The 23,415-nt window shown below is 32.6% G+C and overlaps 1 protein-coding gene across 2 annotated transcripts in view; it reads left to right on the top strand.

Moving 5' to 3' along the window:
- Positions 1-23,415, top strand: part of LOC132553060 (carnitine O-palmitoyltransferase 1, liver isoform-like) — a 36,273-nt gene that overhangs the window by 9,880 nt on the left and 2,978 nt on the right. Inside the window, exons 3-18 of one of the 2 annotated variants that reach the window (XM_060217266.1) lie at positions 934-1,050; positions 2,353-2,429; positions 6,026-6,116; positions 6,407-6,487; positions 7,367-7,453; positions 7,759-7,874; positions 8,175-8,236; positions 8,703-8,801; positions 9,475-9,524; positions 14,952-15,036; positions 18,792-18,898; positions 19,156-19,222; positions 19,809-19,898; positions 20,802-20,872; positions 21,374-21,623; positions 22,879-23,032. In XM_060217266.1, the coding sequence (XP_060073249.1) occupies positions 934-1,050; positions 2,353-2,429; positions 6,026-6,116; positions 6,407-6,487; positions 7,367-7,453; positions 7,759-7,874; positions 8,175-8,236; positions 8,703-8,801; positions 9,475-9,524; positions 14,952-15,036; positions 18,792-18,898; positions 19,156-19,222; positions 19,809-19,898; positions 20,802-20,872; positions 21,374-21,623; positions 22,879-23,032 (1,604 nt within the window). Of the gene's footprint in view, positions 1-933; positions 1,051-2,352; positions 2,430-6,025; positions 6,117-6,406; positions 6,488-7,366; positions 7,454-7,758; positions 7,875-8,174; positions 8,237-8,702; positions 8,802-9,474; positions 9,525-12,896; positions 12,982-14,951; positions 15,037-18,791; positions 18,899-19,155; positions 19,223-19,808; positions 19,899-20,801; positions 20,873-21,373; positions 21,624-22,878; positions 23,033-23,415 lie in introns of both variants that reach the window. The other variant, XM_060217265.1, reaches the window with a different exon arrangement.

The raw sequence follows: 23,415 nt of genomic DNA, 5'->3' as shown, positions 1-23,415 counted from the left end.
ATACCTGAGCAGATTTCAACCAGATTTGGTGTGAAATATCTTTAGGGGTGGGGAATCATTTTCTTGAAATTAGAAAGTTGGTTTGACTTCTAAGAACTAGAGGCGGGGTCCCAAAAGGGGAATTTAGTCATTAATTTACTTTAAAACACTACTCTTCCTTACTTCTTGAATGGATTTCAACCAAATTTATTCTGAAACATTATTTGGAGTGGAGAATCATTTATTAAATTTAGAAACTGTATTGGAACCCAAGGGACCTGCGGGTTGGTCCCAAAATAGGGAGCAAGTAAATATTTTGCTTCAAAACGACTATTCTTCCTTAATGCTTAAATGGATTTCATTGAAATTTTGGTTGATGTGTGGGCAGTTAATTCTTAAATTCAGAAAGTTGATATGACCCCTTAGTCCCTGGGGGTGCAATTAACCAGGGGTAAGGCCCCCCCCAAAAAAGGGAAGTTAAGCAATATTTTGTTTTAGAACTGTATTCCTTAATTCTTTCATCCAAATTTGGTCTGAGCATTAATCTGAAGAAGCAATGGTATCAAACATGCATGAGTGATCCTGAGATTGTTCCGACAAAATCAATATTTGTCTTTTTTTTTCAGTTTCACTCAACAGTATTGCTGCTTGGATCAGACATTACTTCTAGTTTCACTTTCAAAATCATCAATTGATAAAATGTGTTTATACATGTGCTGTAACATAAATTAGCATGTAGTATTTCCACCAGATCTGTTCGTCTGAACTGACCACAGAAGTGATAGCTTGATGCTGACAATTAGAAAACTTTTTTAAAAATATCACTCCGGGTTCTTCTTACCAATTAGCAAACAATTTGTTACTTCACTTCTTAAAATATCTCTTTAAAAAATGTCTTCTTTCTTAAAAGGAATGATATGAATGACAATTGATCAATTTGTTTTGTTTGTTTAGGTACCTGACATCGATGAGACCCCTACTGTCAGATGAAGACTTCATGAACCTCTTAACAGCAGTGTTGTCTTTCAAGGAGAAAGAAGGTCCCACTCTTCAAAAACACCTGCTTCAAAAGTAAGTTATAAATAGCTATAGCCATTACAGTTAAGAAAGCTGACTTCTGAATAGTGAAGCAAAAAAAATTAAAAAAAATAAGAAATCGTAGGTCAGAACATCTATAAAAACAGCTGCTGTGTTAAAACATGTTAAAGTCCCACAATAAAGCGATTGAACATTCTTTGATGTAAAAACATTTCCTAAATGTTTGACCTTTATATGTGTGAATGTTAACCTCATGATAATTGGAAAGAGAAAGGATTTGCTTTAAAGAATTTTTTTATTGCAATTACATGCTACTGTCTTTAGTTAGATCTAATATAGATTTACTTACTAAAGATTAATAGCTGATGAATTCTTGCCATATGCATTTTGTAGTGTTAAAAGCTCTGTTTTTCCGGAATTTGTGTGATGTGTAATATATGTTCAGTTTTTATTTATTTTACGCAACATTTGCGAAAGAAAGTTAAACTATCGGTGGGAATCCTCTTCGACAGTGTGTTTGGATGAACATTAAATGTCTTTTCTGTTTATAATTACGAAATAATTTACATGATATAATTTTTACTATAATCGTAAAGGATTTTAACAATTAGATTATAACACTGAACAATTTCAGTGGACAGGAATGGTTATGAGAGTAATCGTTGTTAGATGTATACGTCACAATCAATATTCTGGATCTGCCTGCCTGAAATGTACTTTAGGAGATGAATATAATGGTATTCTTCTCCTGATAAAAGCCCAGATTTAGGGGGGAAACTGGTAGACCAACTACTAAATAAAACTTTGAAGAACCCACCTCCAGTGGATTGATTCATCCTTATTTAAGCTCACACCTTCTAACGGCCTTATTTAAGCTCACACCTTCTAACGGCCTTATTTAAGCTCACACCTTCTAATGGCAATGGTGTGGGTTCTATCCTTTAATATAAATTGTGAAAGAAGTTATTTCAGCTTATACTAATCATTCTTGTTGGCCTGGATGTAAGCTTGAAAGGGGTCTTATTGTGGGAGGAAACCAAAATACATTGTCAAAACCCACATGGCAGGGAAGGTGACCCCTTCTCACCTTTTCAAATCTGTTTTGGGAATCAAACCCTAGACATCTTGATGAATGGCAAGTGTGTTACCACTTTACCACCAAACCACTCTAAATTGATGTTATGGTCACTAGTGGATCTATGGTTAGGAGAATTAAAAGAAAAAAGAAAATAAACTTAACAGTATTTAAGAATATTACTTTTATAATTATTAAAAATTATAATTTGTTATTTGTATATTATTGCCATCTTATACGACATACATGCTTTTACACAGGTTTGCCACAGAGGAAAACTGGCTGACAAATTACTGGTTGAACCTGGCCTATCTCAGCTACAGGGAACCTTCTGCTGGTATTGTTTGTTTAATTTTGTAACATCAGTTCGATAATGAAATTTTTCAGTAAAGCGAATAGATATGGTCTGGTAATGAGTATCCCTTCTTAATTAAGGATCAAATAATTGTACAGTCTCAACTCATATTGATTAAATATAAACAATTCCATGGCTTTCTATAAGTATAGCACACTGTAATGACTATGAATCATTTGCTGAAAATGAAAATAAATTTCATGAAATAGGACTACACCAATAGGAATTCTGATATTAAATACCCTAAGGATATATATTAGTGATAAGCAATATTACTACATATAATACACACTTACTAATATATATCTAAATGTTGACCATTTGTATATATTACGTATCTATAAATACAATTACTGATATTAGCTTATGCAATGTCATTTACAGACCAATGAAATGACTTTTGTTGGCATAGGCATCAATAGAATTTATTTGACTCAAAGCTATATTGTTACCTTGTAATAATTAATTTAAGTGTTAATTGAACAAGTAAAATATTCAAGAGAAAAAACACTGACATTCTCTTTCTTAAACCAGTGGAGGAATTTTTGTAATTGAACAGGAAATAGGAAATTTAAGAATAGCTAAAAGAAGAATTTTCAAAGAATGAATTTTTTTTGAGGTGCCCAGGCTAGGCTGTTTGTTTTATATGATGAGAATTAAAGGAACGTGCATACATTATTTTTATTCAGAATATTTAACAAATAGCTTTTGTGATGTCTAGATAATATTAACTATCTCTGTTGATGCAAATGATCTGTTTGTAAATGTCTACACATGTGTACAAGTATGTAGTTATTTCCTGACACAGGAAGTGTGTGTTCAAATCCTAAGTTGTGAATAGTGACATAGGTGTGACATTGGGGGAAGTCACTCAGTAATGGGGAAGAATAATCTTAGTCATATTTAAACTGATACTCACTCCCATGGAAGGAAGACGGAAGGAAATATTTGAACACTCTCAATAAGGCAATTTCACTTAACAGGAAATGTCTTTAAACTACTTCACATCAGATTTGTGTAGTATACATATCCCTAGTTTTTATATCTCACACACACGTCCATTCAGTTTACAGGAGATATCACACAGTAATGATTTGTGAGAGAGGTGGCGATGAAAAAAAAATTTCTGTGAGATGTGTTACATGTATATGTATTAGTAAAACTTAGGTTGTAAGAAAAGTCTTAACTTATACACAGATACTGTATGTGTTGGAAAGACTGAGTGATGAATATGAAAAAGACGTCAGATTTTTTTTTCATCCTTGAGAAAAATCTCTACCACTTATTTCACTATTGACCTATATTTTGGCCTAAAGTTCTCCATGCAGTGTTTTTATTTTCCCCAGTAGTGTACTTAATAAGGAGTTATTCTGTCTGTTTTATACAGAAATAAACCTGTTTTAAGATTGTTTTTTAGAAGCCCTATATATAACTGTATTACTGATATATATACATATTGTATAGCAGTATCATCCAGAATATTACATTTAACACTTCAATGTACACACCAACCAGGATCATTAAAAGTTTTGATATGATGCCTATATTATACCATATCTAGCATCTTATTTACATAAATTTCTCATCAGAATCTTTTATGAGTCATTACATTTTCCAGGATCAATACTTTCACACATGCTGGCAAAATATTGATAGGCAAACTTTTACATGGTATGAGCTTTGATCTTACGGAGAACAAACAGTGGTACCATGCAGTAGACTCTCAGTATGTTAACCACCAATATTATAGATAATCAAACACCTCTTTGAATACTCATGCAGCACCAACACTGATTCACATGTGAGTGTATCACATTTCTGCTGCTCTTTTCATCTCCACATTGTCTTGTCAAGGATATTAAAATGTCATAGACAAATCAATTTCAGTTCAGTGTACTCTCTCTTGTTGGCTAAAATGGAGGCAGTTTTGAAATATTGAATTTCTTTCATTAAAATAGATCTGAAAAGACAGGAACGTCAAATGGCATTTAATATTTTAAGTGTTATTACGTATTCTGAATGACGTTAAACTAAGTGTTGTTTCCATGGCAACATATTTGATTGGAGGTTATTTTGTGATGTTGTTTTGTTTAATCAACAAGTTGAATAGCCTGAGGCCATATCTTTAGATATTGATTCGTTAAAAAAAATATACGTTGCATCATCGCAATTACAATTCTATAAATCAAATGGCATATTCAGATAAAATGTTGTACAAAAATATAACCATGCAAGTAGGATATCACAACATATAATTAGAGATTTGGATCATTATGTATTACAATAGTTAGTAGATTGTGAGTTAGTGGTTGTGTAGTATCATGTGAGAATCATTGGATGGTGAAGTATCATGTGAGAGTCTGTGGGTGGTGAAGTATCATGTGAGAGTCTGTGGGTGGTGAAGTATCCTGTGAGAGTCTGTGGATTGTGAAGTATCATGTGAGAGTCTGTGGGTGGTGAAGTATCATGTGAGAGTCTATGGATTGTGAAGTATCATGTGATAGTCTGTGGGTGGTGAAGTATCATGTGAGAGTCTGTGGGTGGTGAAGTATCATGTGAGAGTCTGTGGGTGGTGAAGTATCCTGTGAGAGTCTGTGGATGGTGAAGTATCCTGTGAGAGTCTGTGGGTGGTGAAGTATCCTGTGAGAGTCTGTGGGTGGTGAAGTATCCTGTGAGAGTCTGTGGGTGGTGAAGTATCATGTGAGAATCTGTGGTTGGTGAAGTATCATGTGAGAGTCTGTGGGTGGTGAAGTATCATGTGAGAGTCTGTGGGTGGTGAAGTATCATGTGAGAGTCTGTGGGTGGTGAAGTATCCTGTGAGAGTCTGTGGGTGGTGAAGTATCATGTGAGAGTCTGTGGGTGGTGAAGTATCCTGTGAGAGTCTGTGGATGGTGAAGTATGATAGTTTGTTGACTGAGAGTTCTATATATACTGTAATCACCTTGCATCGATTGTCTGTATTTGTTGATTGACAAATCAAATCTGACCTCAATTATTGGTCTCTCTATTTCATTTTCATTATTTCAAACTTTACATAACAAACCAGAACACTTATATATACATGTAACTTGATAAACGGAGTCATTGCTCCCTATGTTATATGGACAGTTTAAAAAAAATATAAACTTTGTTTATAAAATTTGATTTCTTTAATGACATTCAGATACAGTTTTGTGAAAAATACACAGTGGAAGAGTTCAATACATTTATAATGAATTGTGGGTCAGCTTTATTACAAGATTTAGATTCAATACTAAAAAGTTGAATGTCTGATGTCTTTCACTGATGAGTAAAGACAAGTCTTGTGATATAACCTTACTTGATTACTGTAAAAGATTAATTTCTTTCTACATCAACTTGTGTACCTGATATAGCATCAAATGTTTCAATAAAAATATTTAATCATATTGTATCACATTAAACTTGAGAGAGTCTTATATACACTGTGCACTAAGACTGTGTCTCATTCACAAATCCGTTACAGCATGCATGTTTCTGGATCTTATTCTCTTGGTAAATAAATGTGAAAATACAAATATTTTAGCGTTAGTGATGATATATCAATATTCTACCCACAGTGAACGTGAACTGTTATGCGACCGACAGGAAGGATGCTTGTTCCACTAACCAGGCAGCCAGAGCATCAAACCTTACACACTGGATACTTAGGTGACTGGTTAAGATTATTGCCTCTAGGCCTATGTCGTAATAGGAAAATCTTGATGGATGTGATATTATTTTATCATGTTTAATCCTTTCACAAAAAAATCTGGAGGATCTAGAATTTCCTTAACATATACAATTTTTATTCCTTTACAAGCCCATGTGACTAGTGGCTTATTCATATTGATGGATAAATTTGCTAAAATACAATATAAAAACGCAGGGTTAAGTAGGATAATGGCTGTGATCCCGTGGAATTGTAGGACATTTATATTGAATCCGATTTTTTGTTACAGATTTCACGAAAGCATCCTGGAAGAGACATTAAAACCACAGTTTCTTCAGGACATGATACCAATATGTATGGAGGGTTACAGGTAATTATACCAATATGTATGGAGGGTTACAGGTAATTATACCAATATGTATGGAGGGTTACAGGTAATTATACCAATATGTATGGAGGGTTACAGGTAATTATACCAATATGTATGGAGGGTTACAGGTAATTATACCAATATGTATGGAGGGTTACAGGTAATTATACCAATATGTATGGAGGGTTACAGGTAATTATACCAATATGTATGGAGGGTTACAGGTAATTATACCAATATGTATGGAGGGTTACAGGTAATTATACCAATATGTATGGAGGGTTACAGGTAATTATACTGATAAAAAGATACGTATTAAAAGTTACAGGTAATTATACTGATAAAAAGATACGTATTAAAAGTTACAGGTAATTATAATGATGAAAAGATACGTATTAAAAGTTACAGGTAATTATACTGATGAAAAGATACGTATTAAAAGTTACAGGTAATTATACTGATGAAAAGATACGTATTAAAAGTTACAGGTAATTATAATGATAAAAAGATACGTATTAAAAGTTACAGGTAATTATACTGATAAAAAGATACGTATTAAAAGTTACAGGTAATTATACTGATGAAAAGATACGTATTAAAAGTTACAGGTAATTATACTGATGAAAAGATACGTATTAAAAGTTACAGGTAATTATAATGATGAAAAGATACGTATTATAAGTTACAGGTAATTATAATGATAAAAAGATACGTATTAAAAGTTACAGGTAATTATACTAATGAAAAGATACGTATTAAAAGTTACAGGTAATTATACTGATAAAAAGATACGTATTAAAAGTTACAGGTAATTATACTGATAAAAAGATACGTATTAAAAGTTACAGGTAATTATACTGTACTTGTGATATTTTTCAGAATGCAGTTTTGTACCTCACGTATACCAGGTAAACATGTAGACGAACTTGTTACCTGGAAGGATTCAAAGCATATTGTGATATTAAGGTAAAGGATAAAAACAGACTTAATTTGTAATTTACATAATATATATTATGATTTTGAAAATATTTGCTATCCCGTATATAAGATATCACGCAGTGATACTTTCCTCAGTTACTTATATTTCTTCTCTGTCAAAAAAAGTTTCAAAAAGAATAAACATTATCAATGAAACCAAGAGCACATAACATACGTTTGATAAAGACTGAAAAGGGATTTCTTTTCAACTGAATGAAATTTCAAACTTCATAGATTAATTATTGCAGTAGTTCTGTTTCACTCATTATCATGAAAAACGTTTGTTTCTACAGAAAAGGAAGTTACTACAAATTACCTGTCTATGCACCTGATAATGATGGAAAGGATCGACTACTTACTCCGGCAGAAATCCTCCCCATCATGGAACATATTCTTAAAGATGCAGAAGGTTTGATCTTAAATTCAAATTTATTTTGATTTTCTTTAAAATCAGAAACATTATTTTACTAAATAAATAGAATATAGGTTTTGTTTGTTATTTCTTATAAAGAAAAAAATATTCGGATATCAAATGTAGTAATATATATATTTGAAGTTAGTGACAGCAATGTGATTTTCAGTGTTGTTTGAGTGTATAGAATTGAATAAATCAGGAATGGTTATCAGAGGGTGTGATACATTTATGTAATTTGTCTAACAGAGTTTTATCGAGAAATAAATTCGATAAATGTACTGTTCTGTATTGTAGAATCAACAGACAGCACCCAAGCAGCTGTATTTACAGCACTTAAAAGAGACAAATGGGCAGATGTGAGTACTACCTTCTGACATTAAACAAAGCAGTTATCAATGAAAATTATTCTGAATCAGAAAGGGAAGTGAGAGCCGGAGAAAGGTGCCCCTGTACTTATTGATCATAACAATAAGTAAAACATTTTCAAAATTGGGAAAGAAAGCTGAAATTTTTTTTACATTTTTTTTATTTATCTCTTGTTTGGACATGGATATTGAATTTATTCTGCGATAAGACCACAAGGTTAATACATCTATATCTCCGACTCCAAGTGGATCAATAACTGGTTTGTAACTGGACAGTGATTTAGGATGATATGGCTTTTGTAATGAAACTGCTTTGGATGTGGGTGGGCTTAATACTGGGCATAGGCTTGTTACAATATATTGTGGCTGCAGAAGGACCTTCTTCCTTCATTATAATAATTATAATATATTTTATTATTCACTGTTATTTTTACATAACTATGACTTTTGTTTGCAGATACGTACAAGAATGATTGAAAGTGAACTTAATAAAAAGAGCATAGAAGATGTGGAATCGGCCATATTTCTTGTTTTTCTGGATGAAGACCTGCCCACAGTAAGTTGGAACGTTGTTGATTTATTTAACAACTTTTTTGTTTTCGGTTACGTTTTTTATTCCCCGAAAAGAAAGTCAATTACATTTTCTATTTCAATGTAGTTTGAAAAAAAAGGTTGCTACTCTTTTGATGATCTACGGTTGTTGTAAAATGATGATAGATAGGAAATACTATTATCTGATACTGTACTGCATAACAGGATACATGTATCAACCAATAACACATTTAAGTTATACTTTGTATAAAGTGTGATAGCATTTATAGGTCATTTTTGTTCCATCTCTTTTAATTTAAATATTGGTGAGAACACAAAAATTGCAGAATTAAACTAATTTTATGCAATAAATGTGACCAGGACATCATATTTTAAGTTTGACTGTAATTTATATAAAATAATTATGTATAAATGGTACAAAGTCATACTTCACCTTGTAGATAAAATAGGATAACAATTTTTTTTAAAATAACAATTGAAATGAAATTTATTCAGATAAGGCCTGATTGGGTTTAATTTTTTTTTTGGGGTTGTGTGTAAATTGGGTTTATTAAGATTAATATTGATTTATTCTATGGTCCATTCATAGCCTGAATTGAAGACACTAAAATACCTTACTGTGAGGATTTGTATAAGATGATGTTGAGTGTCAACCTGTTTATTCTGTGTCTTTTCAGACAATTGAAGATAATGGAAAGTACATCATGATTGGAAATGGATTCAACAGGTAAAAATTTAAGTAAGATAGAATTACCTAGAAGGAAACTTATCTATACAAATTCTGTTTAGTAGTGTGATGTCTATGTGATAAGTCATATAGATGATTTGTTAGCTGCCAAACATTAGTAAGTTCAGTACCAGCAAACTTCAATAAAAATCTTCACCGCTTCATCATGCAGCAATGAAAAACAAAGTAATTAGGTATTTTCTTGTCAATATCTTGTTTTCTTTTTGAAATGTCTAATTAATTGTGTAACCAAATTTTTGATTAAGTCAAGAATTGTTTTAAAATTTAAATGTATAAAAAATTTCTTGAAATAATGACTTTGCAGATACTTTTATTTCTTTACCAGTATTTTAAAGGCGTTTTATTTAAGATAATATTCACAAAGGAATTCTTCGAAAATTCCTTGTCAGAATAATATCTCTACATGTTAACGATCATAGTATATGAAAATGTAAAATTAGATTTTCAAAATGCTAACCACAGTAGCACATTGAAAATATTTGAAAATTTCAACTGCAGACTTAAACTGAAAAGTGTTTGAAATAACTGTTTGGCTTCGGAATTTTAGTATACTTTGATATCATTTATTATGAAAAAACTGAATTTGAAAAAAATTTTCATTAAGTTGAGAATAACATTCGATGTATTTATATGGTAATGTGGTAGCACTCTGAAACTTTAACTCATGTATTTCATAATCATCAAGCACTATTTATGTTCATGGGAGACGTATATCATATGTATTTAGTGTACACAGATACTGCCAAAGTCAAGATCAAATGTCCTCCAAAATTGTTCTGACATCTTTACAATTAGAAATGTGATGTCATGCAGTTATATAAGTATCTTGAACCGAAACAAAAAAAAAATATGATTTTCGCCATTTATGTAATCTGCCGTTATTTGATCTACACAAGTTTATAAACATGGAAGCCAGGATACATGTTTTTTTATTCTGCAACTGGCTCTGCCATTGTCAGAATACAACTGCCGCATATATTTTTGTTGTATTCGACAGTGATCGAAAACAGCTGCATTTTTTAGCATTTGACAGAATTACTTTCTGAATTTATTTTAAAATTACATTTAACAATATAAATAATTGTTGAAATAAGCTATTTTATATGTTGTAATGAACAAGTTTATTTACAAAAATTCATAAAATCACTGTCATATCCATTGAAGTTTTGAGCTACATTTCCGTACAGAGCACATCATCAGGCAAAATTCATTGTCAAGTTTTGATGGTCTGATTTTCAATCAGTGTTGCAGGATAAATAGAATACATAGCCAGTGTCTTAAAATATAAGCTGCATTTTGGCTCAAGGCAGAGAGACAAAAGTTGCCTACCAGAGGCTTCCTGCTTTTGTCTTTCTTCACCCTCGCCAAAATACAGCTGATATTTTAAGACACTAACAATGTATTCCCTGTGTTCAGTATTTGATTCGGTTTTCATAACACGGTGATATCTATAGTAACTATGTACTTGGTGAAGATCATAGAGCATGACATCACATACCACAATATCAGATCATACCACACCGGCACTAAAATTATGTCCCAGTGAGAGAAATGAAGTCAAATGTTTTGTGTAGTAAATAATTTGTCTGTTTGTAAAACATTAGTCAATATGCCATCAACCATAATCGTAAAAATTGCCTTGAATTAAAGTCTTTTCAAAAGGAATTAAAATCTCAAAAATTTATTTTCAAATATAATGATTTAGAAAATTCTAGATAGAACTTAAGAACATTTTCTATTAGATAAAAATTAATTGTCATTCATTGATTGCTCTGTGCTGACATTTTTGGAGGACATTTTTTCACTAATCATGCTTTGAAGGTCATCACATTATTATTATATTACTATGTTGTACAGTCCATTTATTGTATATACCTAGGTATTATACTGACGTAATGACGAAATGGATCGCTATGTTTATGTTATCACAGTCTAGTTAACACAAGGAGGTCTAGTTCTACTCGATATCCTTTGTTGATGTACATCTAGTCATACCTTAAATAATGGAGAAACACTCCAAAATGCAAATTGTATCAACTTACCCATTTCAGAAATTCAACACGTGTCATTGGCTATTTATTAGTTGTTCAAAGTATAAAGATTATGACAACACTATATATTCCAATTGGAATGTATGGGAGAAAAACAATGGTCTCTGTGTAATGTGAACTGAGTTTTCTCAATAATCAGGAAGTTCAGCCCTCGGCAAAAGCCTTGCGTTTAAACTTTAAAAAATATGTCCCTCAGGATCAGATAACTTACGTAATATGGAGGTAAAAAATCCTATTTTCTGCATGTTAAGTAGACTAGGCACAGGTAATCATATTTGGTTGGAAATCACAAACAGGTTGATTTAAGAAAAGTGAAATTGTAGTCCATTCATTGTTACCTTGTAATATAAAGTTATGAGCTTATTGGCTCCTGTTTAATGATTCTATAATGGAGCTCAGGATTCTGGTACGTCTTTCTTAGTTACTGATGATACCGAATCTACTATGGACAAGTAGAGCTGTGGTTCTGATGTCTTGTCATCAGCCTGTACATGTGATATTATCAAATCACTGTCGCTCCATGGCTAGTGATCTGTTTCGAGAATTATCTCTTTTATTGTTTAGATTCGTAATTTTCAATCTGCTCAGAAAGAGGTTCTTTCGATCACGCTTAACTTGCCCTGATATGTAAATTCTTTGGTTTTGTCAACTCTTTAACATTTATGTGTTAACACAACTTTGATGACATAAATATATGATCCAAGTGACTGGACATTTTTCAGGAAGCTGCTCACTGTTAATATTATACATTTACACCACAAGCTTTGGGCTTAGGGGGCATAAAAATTGCCTTACACTATTTCGCAGACAAGTTACCATCATTTCCAGTCTTAGTGTCTCTCATTTGTCTGATCAATATGATAAGTTTTGATTGGGTGGGGGAGGGGTGTAATGAGTCTATGATTAATTTGTTTTTTAGTAATATAACCAATCATCTTTCATCCATCATATATACTGGCTTCTTCATTTCTGTTTCTCATTTCTTTTTTTCAATGTTGCTCCATCACTTTTTTTTTTTTTTTTGTAATGATAGAAAAATGAAAATTTTATCAGAAATGCTGAATGGACAGTAATAATTTTAAGTTGAATTTAATGAAAAATATGATTCAGCAAGTTAAGTTTTTCATATCTAGAAAATCAAATTTTATTTTAAGCTTATTAAATTGATTTTCATTGTAGATAATGTTTATTTTACGTAATGGATACATATTAACTGATGTACCATTTGTTACAATATGATTTAGTTTATTTTGTTGTTGACCTTCCTTGTGACCTTGACATATCACTTCCTGTTGGACAGATGGTTTGACAAGTCAATGATGTTTCCCATATTTGCTAACGGTAAAACGGGCGTGAATGTGGAGCACTCGGCAGGTGATGCTACAGTGAGTTTCCTGGCCTGATAGTCACCTTTCATTTGACAGTGTTTACAACTTGCATAACATGACTTGTATCACCATTTTATATAGTACTCGCCTGTTGAATATGATTTACAGTTAAGGTTAAGTTACAGTGGAATCTTGTTCATTGATTTAATCCCTGGAAAAAAATCTAAAGTAACAAACCCAGTTTTGTTTGGATAATTCATTTCTGCTTTTCCTTCATTTTTTCTGGGGAAGGTACTTCTTTCTGAACTATGAGATTTCACTGTACAAGTCAGGAAGTCGAGCTGGTTCAACATTTTTATAAAATCATATCTGGAATTCAATTTTTGAAAGAGAACTAAGAGAACTTGATTTCAGAAATTTTAACTTTTACATGAATTTATTCTTACTTTTTGAAAAAAAAAAATTTAACTTGGCTTGATATCCACACTAGGTACTATAAATTTACCTCATTTTGTGCATACAACCAGATATTGGTGCACTAGTACTTTTTGGCACATTAACACAATGATCAATTTATGTCTTACCATGATATTGTGATGTAAACAACATAGAGAATTAATGCAATCATATTATAGCACAATGTTCAGTGCGAAGAATTCCAAAATGATATCACAGTGACCTCAGATATTTATATCAAAGTATCTAAAAAGGAAAATTAAATCAAGTTCGACTGAAAATGAAATCAAGTTCGACTGAAAATTAAATCAAATTCGACTGAAAATTAAATCTAGTTCAACTGAAAATTAAATCAAGTTGGACTGAAAATTAAATCAAATTTGACTGAAAATTAAATCAAGTTTGACTTACCTGGCATCAATGACCTTAATTGCACACCTGTTTGACTTACCTGTAGTTTTAGCTTTAATCACGCGTAGTAGCTAATCAACATTTAACCTGTATACGCACTATTAGCACTCTGTAATCACTGTATTTTATATATTACACATGCACTCACATGCTAATGAATTTTTAGTTTGCTTCAGTTACACAGATTTACCTGAAGTTAACTGTATGTGTTGTAGCGTGTCTAGTATGTAGCTTTGGATTTGTATTCTCTGTAAATCTGTGAATTAAGTGCCATTTGCGGAATTGATACAAATGTACAATATTATCAGCAAATAAATAAACGATGAAAAGACCAAATTTAAAAAGACTGCTTAAATGTCACAGTTTATGAAATGTACCGATAGTTACAAATGCAAATATACACAGAATTAATTAAATGCTTGATTATAAGAAATACTGATTTTTTTTAAAAAAAATTCACTGCTTTAGAAATGTTTAGAGTAGACAGGTATACATTATACTTAAATGCATTCAGGCACTTAATTGACTGAATATTTTGATCCTTTCCACATTGCTTGTTTTGTTTGTTTGTTTGTTTGTTTGTTTGGTGTTTTTTTTTTTTTGTAGGTTTTAAACATTTTCTTTGAGATTTTTGTTTTTCTTTGCTTTGTACATAAAATTCATGAGAATTGTGTCTGCCGTTATAACTACAGCATTTGACCTTTAACCCTGAACATATTTTGAATCTTCAGGGCTGTGAATGTCTCACTCTTGAGGCCATAGTGACACCAATACAGTCAGATCTGGACATTTCTAAACCAAAATCAGACTCTAAAATGTTACTTTGAAACTTGAGCACAGTTTTTCTTGTTATCTTCACATTTAAATATATATTTTGTTAATATTGACAATACAGTATTGCTGATGACATCAGCATTGAAACTACTGAGCAAGGAATTTGAAATTAAGTTCACACAAATATTTTGAGATGGAATTGACACAGGTCGTCTGTATATGGAGGTCAAAATGGCATTCAATGCTAATGCTTACTCTTTCTTCATCACAGTTTCAAACACATTGGCGACAAGAATTTCGGGATACATGTGTTACTATTTATAGTGTTTTGACAATTTTTTATCTGTCTCTCTAAAAAGTTCTGGTTGCTAATTTCCCCCCAACAGGTGGTATGATAAATCCATCTCGTTCACTATTTGCACCAATGGTGTAAGTGGTTGTAACGGAGAACACAGTTGCACTGATGCCACAGTAAGTTCATGCACCAGACAGTTGAGTAGCATCGTGACCTTTAACCCTGTATCATTATACCACTGGTGTCGGGGTTGTCTTTGCTTTGGATATCTGTATAGCATTGTACAATCCATGTATATCTAGCTGGTTATTCTGTTTATATTTATGACAAATGTGTATCCTGCATTGCTGTTGGTATATTCATTGAATTTGCTTGCTAAGAAAGATGAGGGAATTTTTATGAAAGACATTATTAAAAAAAAATTACCTGGAATTAAGACTGTACCTGATCATAAGCACAACCATCTCAACTGCAGTTAGTAAAATTGTTTAAAAATGCAATTTCGTTGTCCTTAGATATACCCACCCTCCACTTTAAGTAATATTTTTAGACTTTTCGTAACAGGCTGGCAAATGTTACCACCTCTAGTGAAAACCTCTTTCTAGCTGTTCTGCAGTATTACCAAACATTTTGGTACAACATCATGTCCCGATAAATCATTGATTCATGAAAATTTTTAACATAATCAAAGAGAATTCTTTATCATTTGTAAATTTGTCCTGACAGGTCATATTGATACTTTTGAGTGTAAAATTTGCTCTTGTATTTTTAATGATGACACTGTGAATTTTCACTAACCACCTGTCAGGTCTGATTAACCTTTGAACCACTGGGGCCAAGTGAAGGAATGTAGCATTAATTTTTTTTCAAATTACAGCAAATTTTTCAAGTTTTGTTAATTGCCAAAACATGAACAACTGGGGCCAGGTGATGGAATGTAGCATTAATTTATTTTCAAATAACAGCCAATTTTTCAAGTTTTGTTAATTGCCAAAACATAATCTATATATAACATTAAATCTATTGCAAAAACTATTGAAATTGAACATGTTACTCCTGATATTCAATATCATTATTTTTGTGTGTGGCCTCCTGGGCTTATTACAAGATAAATTACAGTGATATATCTATATAATACCACTAGCTTTCAACAGGATACCTGTTACTATTATATTTTTATTTTTGAAAAGTTCAAATATGTTCACATACATGAACATTTGAAATTGTCATCATGATCTCCAGCAGAAAACTATATATAGAAACTATGATAAAACTTCCCTCTATCTTTTGCATGTGTTGTGTTGTCTTGGGCATAGTGATTATACCAGTATGTATGTATATCTATATATATCTATATCGAATATTCATTGTCATCATTGTTGCATTTATTATCATCACTATTTATTGCTTTGAAAATGTGAAGAAAATATCCATCAGGTCAGTTATCATTTTAATAGCCCACCATCATCAATTGTTGGGCAATTCCAATTACCCGATGTCCGTTGTCTGTTGTCCATCCATCCATCCATAAATGACACTTTGTTATTTCTGTATCCAGAGAAATTACTGGCTGGATTTTCAAATTTTTTATATGTAGGTTCCCTATGGTCCCTACTTGTTCCTATCTGATTTTGGGATTGATCAGAAAAAACAATATGGCAGACAGGTGGCCATCTTGGATTTTGACTATGAAAATGTATTATCGCTATTTCTTGAGGCGTGTGTGATGGATAATTCTCTAATTCCAGATGTAGATTCCCTTTAGTTCCTAGTTATGTCGGTTTAATTTTGGGACTGATCAGAAAAACAAAATGGCTGTCAGGGATTTTGAGAAAGAAAGTGTGTTATCACTATTTCTTGAGAAGTGCTGGATGTATCTTTCTGAAATTGCATTTATAGGGACCCCTTTTTCCCAAGATGAGCTAATAAATTTTGTACCTTATTAGGAAAACTAAAGGGCTGATAGGCGACCATGTTGGATATTGACATTGAAGGTTTGTTAGTGTTATGTCTTGAGAAGTAACAGGATGGATCCTTTTCAAATTTCATATGGTGGAGACCCCTTGGTTCCTAGATGTACACTTCGGTTTTAGGACTGATTAACAAAAACAAAAACAGGCTGCAATTTTGAAGTTTGAAAATGAAAGTTTGTTATTGTTATTTCTTGTGAAGTATTTGATGGATCTGTCTCAAATTTCATATATGATTTTCTTGGTCCCTAGTTGCGCCCTTTTGTTTTTGCAACCAATAAGAAAAAGAAAAGTGGCAAACCAGCAACCATCTTGAAAAAAAGGCATTCAAAGATTAAAATTGCTATGTCATACAGGAAATTTTAAATTTCCTACAATTAAGACCAAAACAGAGGGCAGAGGGGAAAAGATCCCTGTGTGGTCTCTTGTTCTTATGAAAACAGCAGTAGTGTACCACTTCTGTTGATTATTATCATTATTAGATTTTGTCATCCCTATAAAAATAATCATACTAAGGGACATAACTCTGTTTAAAATGCTTGTTTATTTCAACCAGATAGTCCTAAAATCTCTCAATCAAGAGGATTTTGGACAGAACCTAGAAATGAAATGTAGTTAAATTACTTCCTTTCAAGATTTTGTTGCATCCTTACTAACATGCATGACTTGTCACGTATTGATCCTTTATATAACCTGTTAAGAGTGTTTCTTGGGGATGTAAGGGTGGGTGTTTAGGATAGTGGTAGTGGGGACTCCAGTTAGGGTGGGAGTTTAGGATGAGGGTAGGGGGGACTCCAGTTAGGGTTAGGGTGTAGGATAGGGGTAGGGGGGTTCAGACTAGGAGCAGGGGTTTAGGATAGGGGTAGAGGGACTCTAGTTAGGGTTGGAATTTTAGAATGGGGTAGTGGGGTTCAGACTAGGAGCAGGTGTTTGGGAAAGGGGTAAGAGGGTTTAGGTAAGGGCTGATGGTTTAGGTTGGGTGAGGGGGACTCAAGTTAGGGGTGGAGGTTTAGGCCTGGGGTAGGTGGGGTTCAAACTAGGGGTAAGGATTTAGGAAGGGGATAGGGAAGTTCAGGTTAGTGGTGGTGGTTTTGGAAGAAGAAAGAGTTCAGGCTTGGAGTAGTGGTTTGGGACAGGGATAGAGGGGTTCCCATTCGTAGTGGGAGTTAAGAATAGGGATATGGAGGTTCAGGTTAGGTGTAGGGGCTTAGTACAGGGGTAGGGGTTGAATAAAGCTGGAGTGTTTCATTGCATCTTTGCCTCATTGGTTCTACAGAGAGTCAGTAACTGATCATGAAGGGAATTTATTGCATGAAATGGCATTTTTGTCAAAATTAAAAACTGCTATAATGACCCGATATTTTGCTCAATAGATACCTGTGTTAACATCAATGTTTTTATAATTTTTGTTGTTTAGCCTTACTTACTATAGTCTTTGTAGAAATGTTGGGACGCTGTAAGCTAGGAATTTCTAAACATCTTGTCCCAGGCACAATAAACAAGCATTTATGATAATAATGTGGTAATACTGGTCTCTTAATTAATGTGCATTACCTGATAATGGGGAGATAATTTCTTGATTTTGGGAATGAAAAATATTCCATTAGTCATTTTGAAAGTAATTTCATTATATATATGTATATACTATAAAACAATGTTAATGAACTTATGATAAAACATGAAGAATGATGAAATTTCAATGTTACTGAATAATATTTTAAATATATATGAATTGTCTTCGATGCATAATACTGGTATACCAAAATACAAATAGCAGTCTGCAAATTATATGAATGTCACATCATAAAAAAAAACAGTATTTTGCTTTCTTTTTAGAATTAGATATATATACAATTTAGGAAATGTTTGAACGACAGATTACATTGATTTTCAATATTGCATATACCTTATCAGAAAATATAAAAGGTATGTGTGTACTTATTTCATGACTTAATTTTCAGCTTCCAGGCAGAATGTGGGAATACTACTTACAGAATGAGAAGTACACCAAGGATGGTAATATCATTGCTGAGAGGTCTCGTAAGAAGAAAATTCCTTCTGCGGAAAGGTGAGTTATACAATGTATATTGTATGTCTATTGATTGTTCAGATTAATTACACCTTATTAATTCAAATATGAGGCTGGTTAAACTCAAAAAAAGGAAAAAAAGGATGTGTTCGATATCAAGAACTTAACTGATTTGTTATCTGTATTATACAGAAGGAAGATTTAAGAAGAGAAGTAGCTGATAAAGTTTTCTTTCATTTTCATGAGAAAACAATGTACTTCATTTATCTATATTTTCTATATCTTAATTCTTGCAGGTTGAAATGGGACATGACTGGATTTGAGGAAGATTTGGAAGAAGCAGTTGAACATTACAGAAAACTGGTAGGTAATTTATAAATTTCCTTAAAGGTTTAGATAATGTTGGTTATAAAAACAAACAAAATAAAAAATATATATCATTGAAGACAATGATAACAGAATTTTCAGTTGCTGCTGATGCTGATTTTTACTGTTATAATAAGTTAGTTTGTGTAGATAATCATTAGATAGAAAGGGTGTCGGATGGCACAGTGATAATGTTCTCACTGTTCCTATAGATGTCCAGGGTTTGATTCCGGGAACAGACATGGAATGGTATGGAGTCACCTTCTCGAAAACCTGTTGCTGGGTTTTAGCATTCATTGGCAGTACTTAGATATAGACTTAAAAGTATCATATACACAAGATGTCAAACAGTTTTGTACAATGTCACCATTGTGATTGTGACAATCCAAATTCACATAAAGTTTGTAAATTCTCATTATTCTTGTTTAAATACATATATCTACAGCTATCTGCTTATTGATATGTTAAGAGAACTCTTGATGTAGACACACACACATTGCTTGTTGATCTTGAAGTTAATTCCTAAAATGTTCTATTATTGAGCTCTTCTACAGAATCTTTAATGCATCTTACGTGTTTACAGGCTGGTGGATTTCATCTGAGAGTTGTGTCCCCTGAGTATGGGAAAGGTTACATCAAGAAGAAGAGAATGAGTCCTGATGGTTACATCCAGGTTTGTTTTACTTCTTCAATCCTGGTCTCCAGATGCCATAAAAAAATTTAGACTTTATAATAGGATTTCAATCCATTTACAGATTCAAAAAAATATATATTGAATATATTAACATGAGTCATTTTTTAAAAATCAATCTTTGGAATATGTATTGAGTCTATGTCAGGTAATAAGCCCACCAATATATATACATATATATATGCTGGTCAGCAAACTTACATATACAAGTCGCTGTTTTGTGTGTAGCACAAACCCTAAACTTGAGTAAGAAGTAATGTTGATTCTCTGCAAAAAATTTTGTAACTTTGATAAATTTTTTCTGAGATTGTATTCTGGTGTTTGACGTCCTTACAGGGATGAATATTACTTGTGTATCATTCAGAACTTTTTTCGCCTATTTGAAATAGATATTTTGGCCTCATTTTGGGAAAAAGATTCATGAATTGGGAAGGAAATTGCAAATTTTGGTGACTTGAATATGAAATAATTTCAAATAAGAATGAGGTCCATAAATAGCAATAAATAACGCTGTGTAACAATGAGAAATCCCTACCATTGTAATCATGTAATAAGCCCATACGTCATGATACACCCACTATTATATATTGCTGTTTAATGATCAGTCGATGATTTTTCATTGTCCAATAATAAGCCCATCCCAGATTTTCAGAAAGTAGTCAAATATATTGGCCCTGTTACCTTGTTGCTTCTGGTAGCTGCATTATGGCCCCTAATGAACAGCCAGTCATGTTGAGAGTGTCCTTGGTCTCCTTGTAATAACTGGTGGCTAATTGTAGATAACTATGGTGTACAGATAATATATAGTCTTTTGAATATCTGAGTGTTTAAAATCAATTGACCCTACAATTGGTATGAAGTACTCAACAGTAATTCTTATTACAGATGGCTCTACAGTTAGCCTACTATAGGCTGTACGACCAAGTCCCAAAGACCTACGAATCCGCGTCAACAAGGTTAGTCACTTCAGGCTTACAGAACAAAAGCAGCAAATACTTCATTGTCTTCCTTTAGCAACAATAACAACAGATGCATATTACATATATCTTGATTTCACCAGAGTTGAGATTTACAAGGGTATAGGGTCCACGTAAATTTGGCTTGATATGAGCCTATTTGTACATGTCGTTCAAATACTGTAAAATGTCGTATTTTGATGGGGTCTAAATGTCCTTATTTCACAAAACTGTATTTTCGTTGGCACTCGATTCATTGGATAAACTTTGCTCATAAAATTCACTAGTACTTAAATCCATGTCAGTTTTTTTTTTTATCTCTTTATTGTTTCCTGGACGTATAGATTTGTGGATGAAGAGTAACCAGGAATTCCGCAAAAATAAAACGACTGCAAAAATTAATTATTTCACTCTAAATTAAATGAAAAGAGCAAATAGCTAATGTATTATTTTTCATGCATGTTTACTAATTATTTTAATAAATTCTCTTTAAATATATAGGATGTTCCTTAACGGTAGAACGGAGACAATTCGTTCAGTCTCGGAATACTCCAAACAGTGGGTAAAAAGTATGCAGAATGAACGAGCGACACGAGAACAGCGGATCATGCTTCTGAAGCGGGCGGTACAGTATCAGACTCAGATCAAGGTCGATGCCAGCATAGGACAAGGGTGGGACAGACATCTCATTGGACTGTTTGCCGCCTCACAGGAACTCAAGATACCAACCCCTGCTCTGTTCCAAGACAAGGTGACAATTAGTTATTTACCTCATAAAAGTGTTCATTGGTTGAATTTTTTGTATAGAATTTGAAGTACCTGCATCAAGCACCTGAAGGATAGTTGTACCTGCCATAACTGTGTGAATAGGATATTTCTTTTTCATTGATTTGTTACCAGTATATATGGGACTTCATTGAGGTGTTTGTGATTTCATATAGTTGATATGGCTGAGAAATACCTTGTCTCATGTAATTTCTCTGCTATACCATGGTTAATGTAAATGACATAGAAACATTAAAACGATAGAATGAAAGACAGGTTCATGAATATATGGTGATAAATCTTCATTTCTCTTACATCAGTGTAACACATGTAAAATTAAAGCTGTTTATTACATTTTTACCAGTGAAATATAGAGGAATATCTCGTTGATGAAAGTGTGTCTAATATTTTTTTGTATCTTTCGTTGTTGCTGCCCACTCTTGAAAGATACTAAAATATTGGACATACTAGTGAAATAAAGTTATTGCTGAAGACACTATTAAATAACCTCTATTTATTATATTTTTGTCAGGGAAATGTAGGAGTTTATAAATTTGATAAAATCCTGTCTCATCATCAAAGATGATATTTCAGTGGTTATATAAATTTATGTTATTTTGACCAACCAAATGGTGCTATCTAGTTGCTACCTTTAATTTCCCTGTTTGGAAGTACTTGAAGTGTAGGTTGTCATGAATAAGATTTCTATCTGGTTTTCTCTTATTTGGTTTACAATACCCTGAAAAGCAGCCATTCAGAATAGTGTCATCTTGTTGTCAAACATTAGATCAAACTATCTGATGTTGAAAAACACACTTATATCTCCCAGACTCTGCTTCATTTGATATTTTCATCATTTTTTCCTTTTCATTTTTCATTTGAAAATGTAATAAAAGGTAATTTAGTGGTTTCCTATATTAAATCATACATATTTCAAGAGTAGATTCTGTCATATATAATATTAAATGGGAAAATAGTAAATATGGTTAATATTCTGTATGATAATAGGCACGTGGGATTGAGGATCATTTTCTGTCAGGCTGAATTTGTCTGTTTTGAGAATCTAGAAAATTTTACTTAATTTATCTCAAAAAAAAGGAAGGCTACGTTTCATTGTATCATGCATTAAAAAATTGTTCAGTTATTGAACAGCTTTTACTCATAGATTTGAAAATCGATCATTGAGAATATATTCATTGATAAAATGTGAATTGAATTGTGTTATATGTTTGGAATTGTAGAGTTTCTGGATGCAGGACAAACTAAGTACATCACAGACCCCGACACGCTACACTGACCAGTGGACCATGGAGACGTCCTGCATGGGTGGTGGCTTTGCTCCAGCCTCACCTGATGGTTACGGAGTGTCTTACATGATATATGGGGAAGAAATGTGTATGTACTATATTTCTCAAAATATTTTATTCTCTGTGTGTTTGGGTTTAATTATTCAAATCACTCTTATGTCTGCCCCGTCGTCTTTCTGTCCTGCTAACAGTATACAGTTTCTGTTATTGCTATTTCTTGAAAATTAGTAGATGGAGCTTTTTCAAATTTCATATGTAAGTTTCCGTTGGTCCCTAGTTGTGTCTGTTAGATTTTGATTTTGAGACAGATCAGAAAAACAAAATAGCTAATTACGTGTGGGTTACTCTGATTTTCACTATGAAAGTTTGGTATTGCTATTTTTAAGAAGTGGGGATGGATCTCTCTCAAATTTCATGTGAATGTTTCCCTTTGTCCCTGGTTGTGTCTATTTTATTTTGGGAATGATGATA

This window comes from Ylistrum balloti, unplaced genomic scaffold, assembly GCF_031769215.1.
Source record: "Ylistrum balloti isolate Yb309-2 unplaced genomic scaffold, AGI_CSIRO_Ybal_v1 Utg370294, whole genome shotgun sequence".
In the NCBI taxonomy this organism is placed as follows: Eukaryota; Metazoa; Mollusca; class Bivalvia; order Pectinida; family Pectinidae; genus Ylistrum; species Ylistrum balloti.
This window is presented reverse-complemented; position numbering and strand designations above follow the sequence as displayed.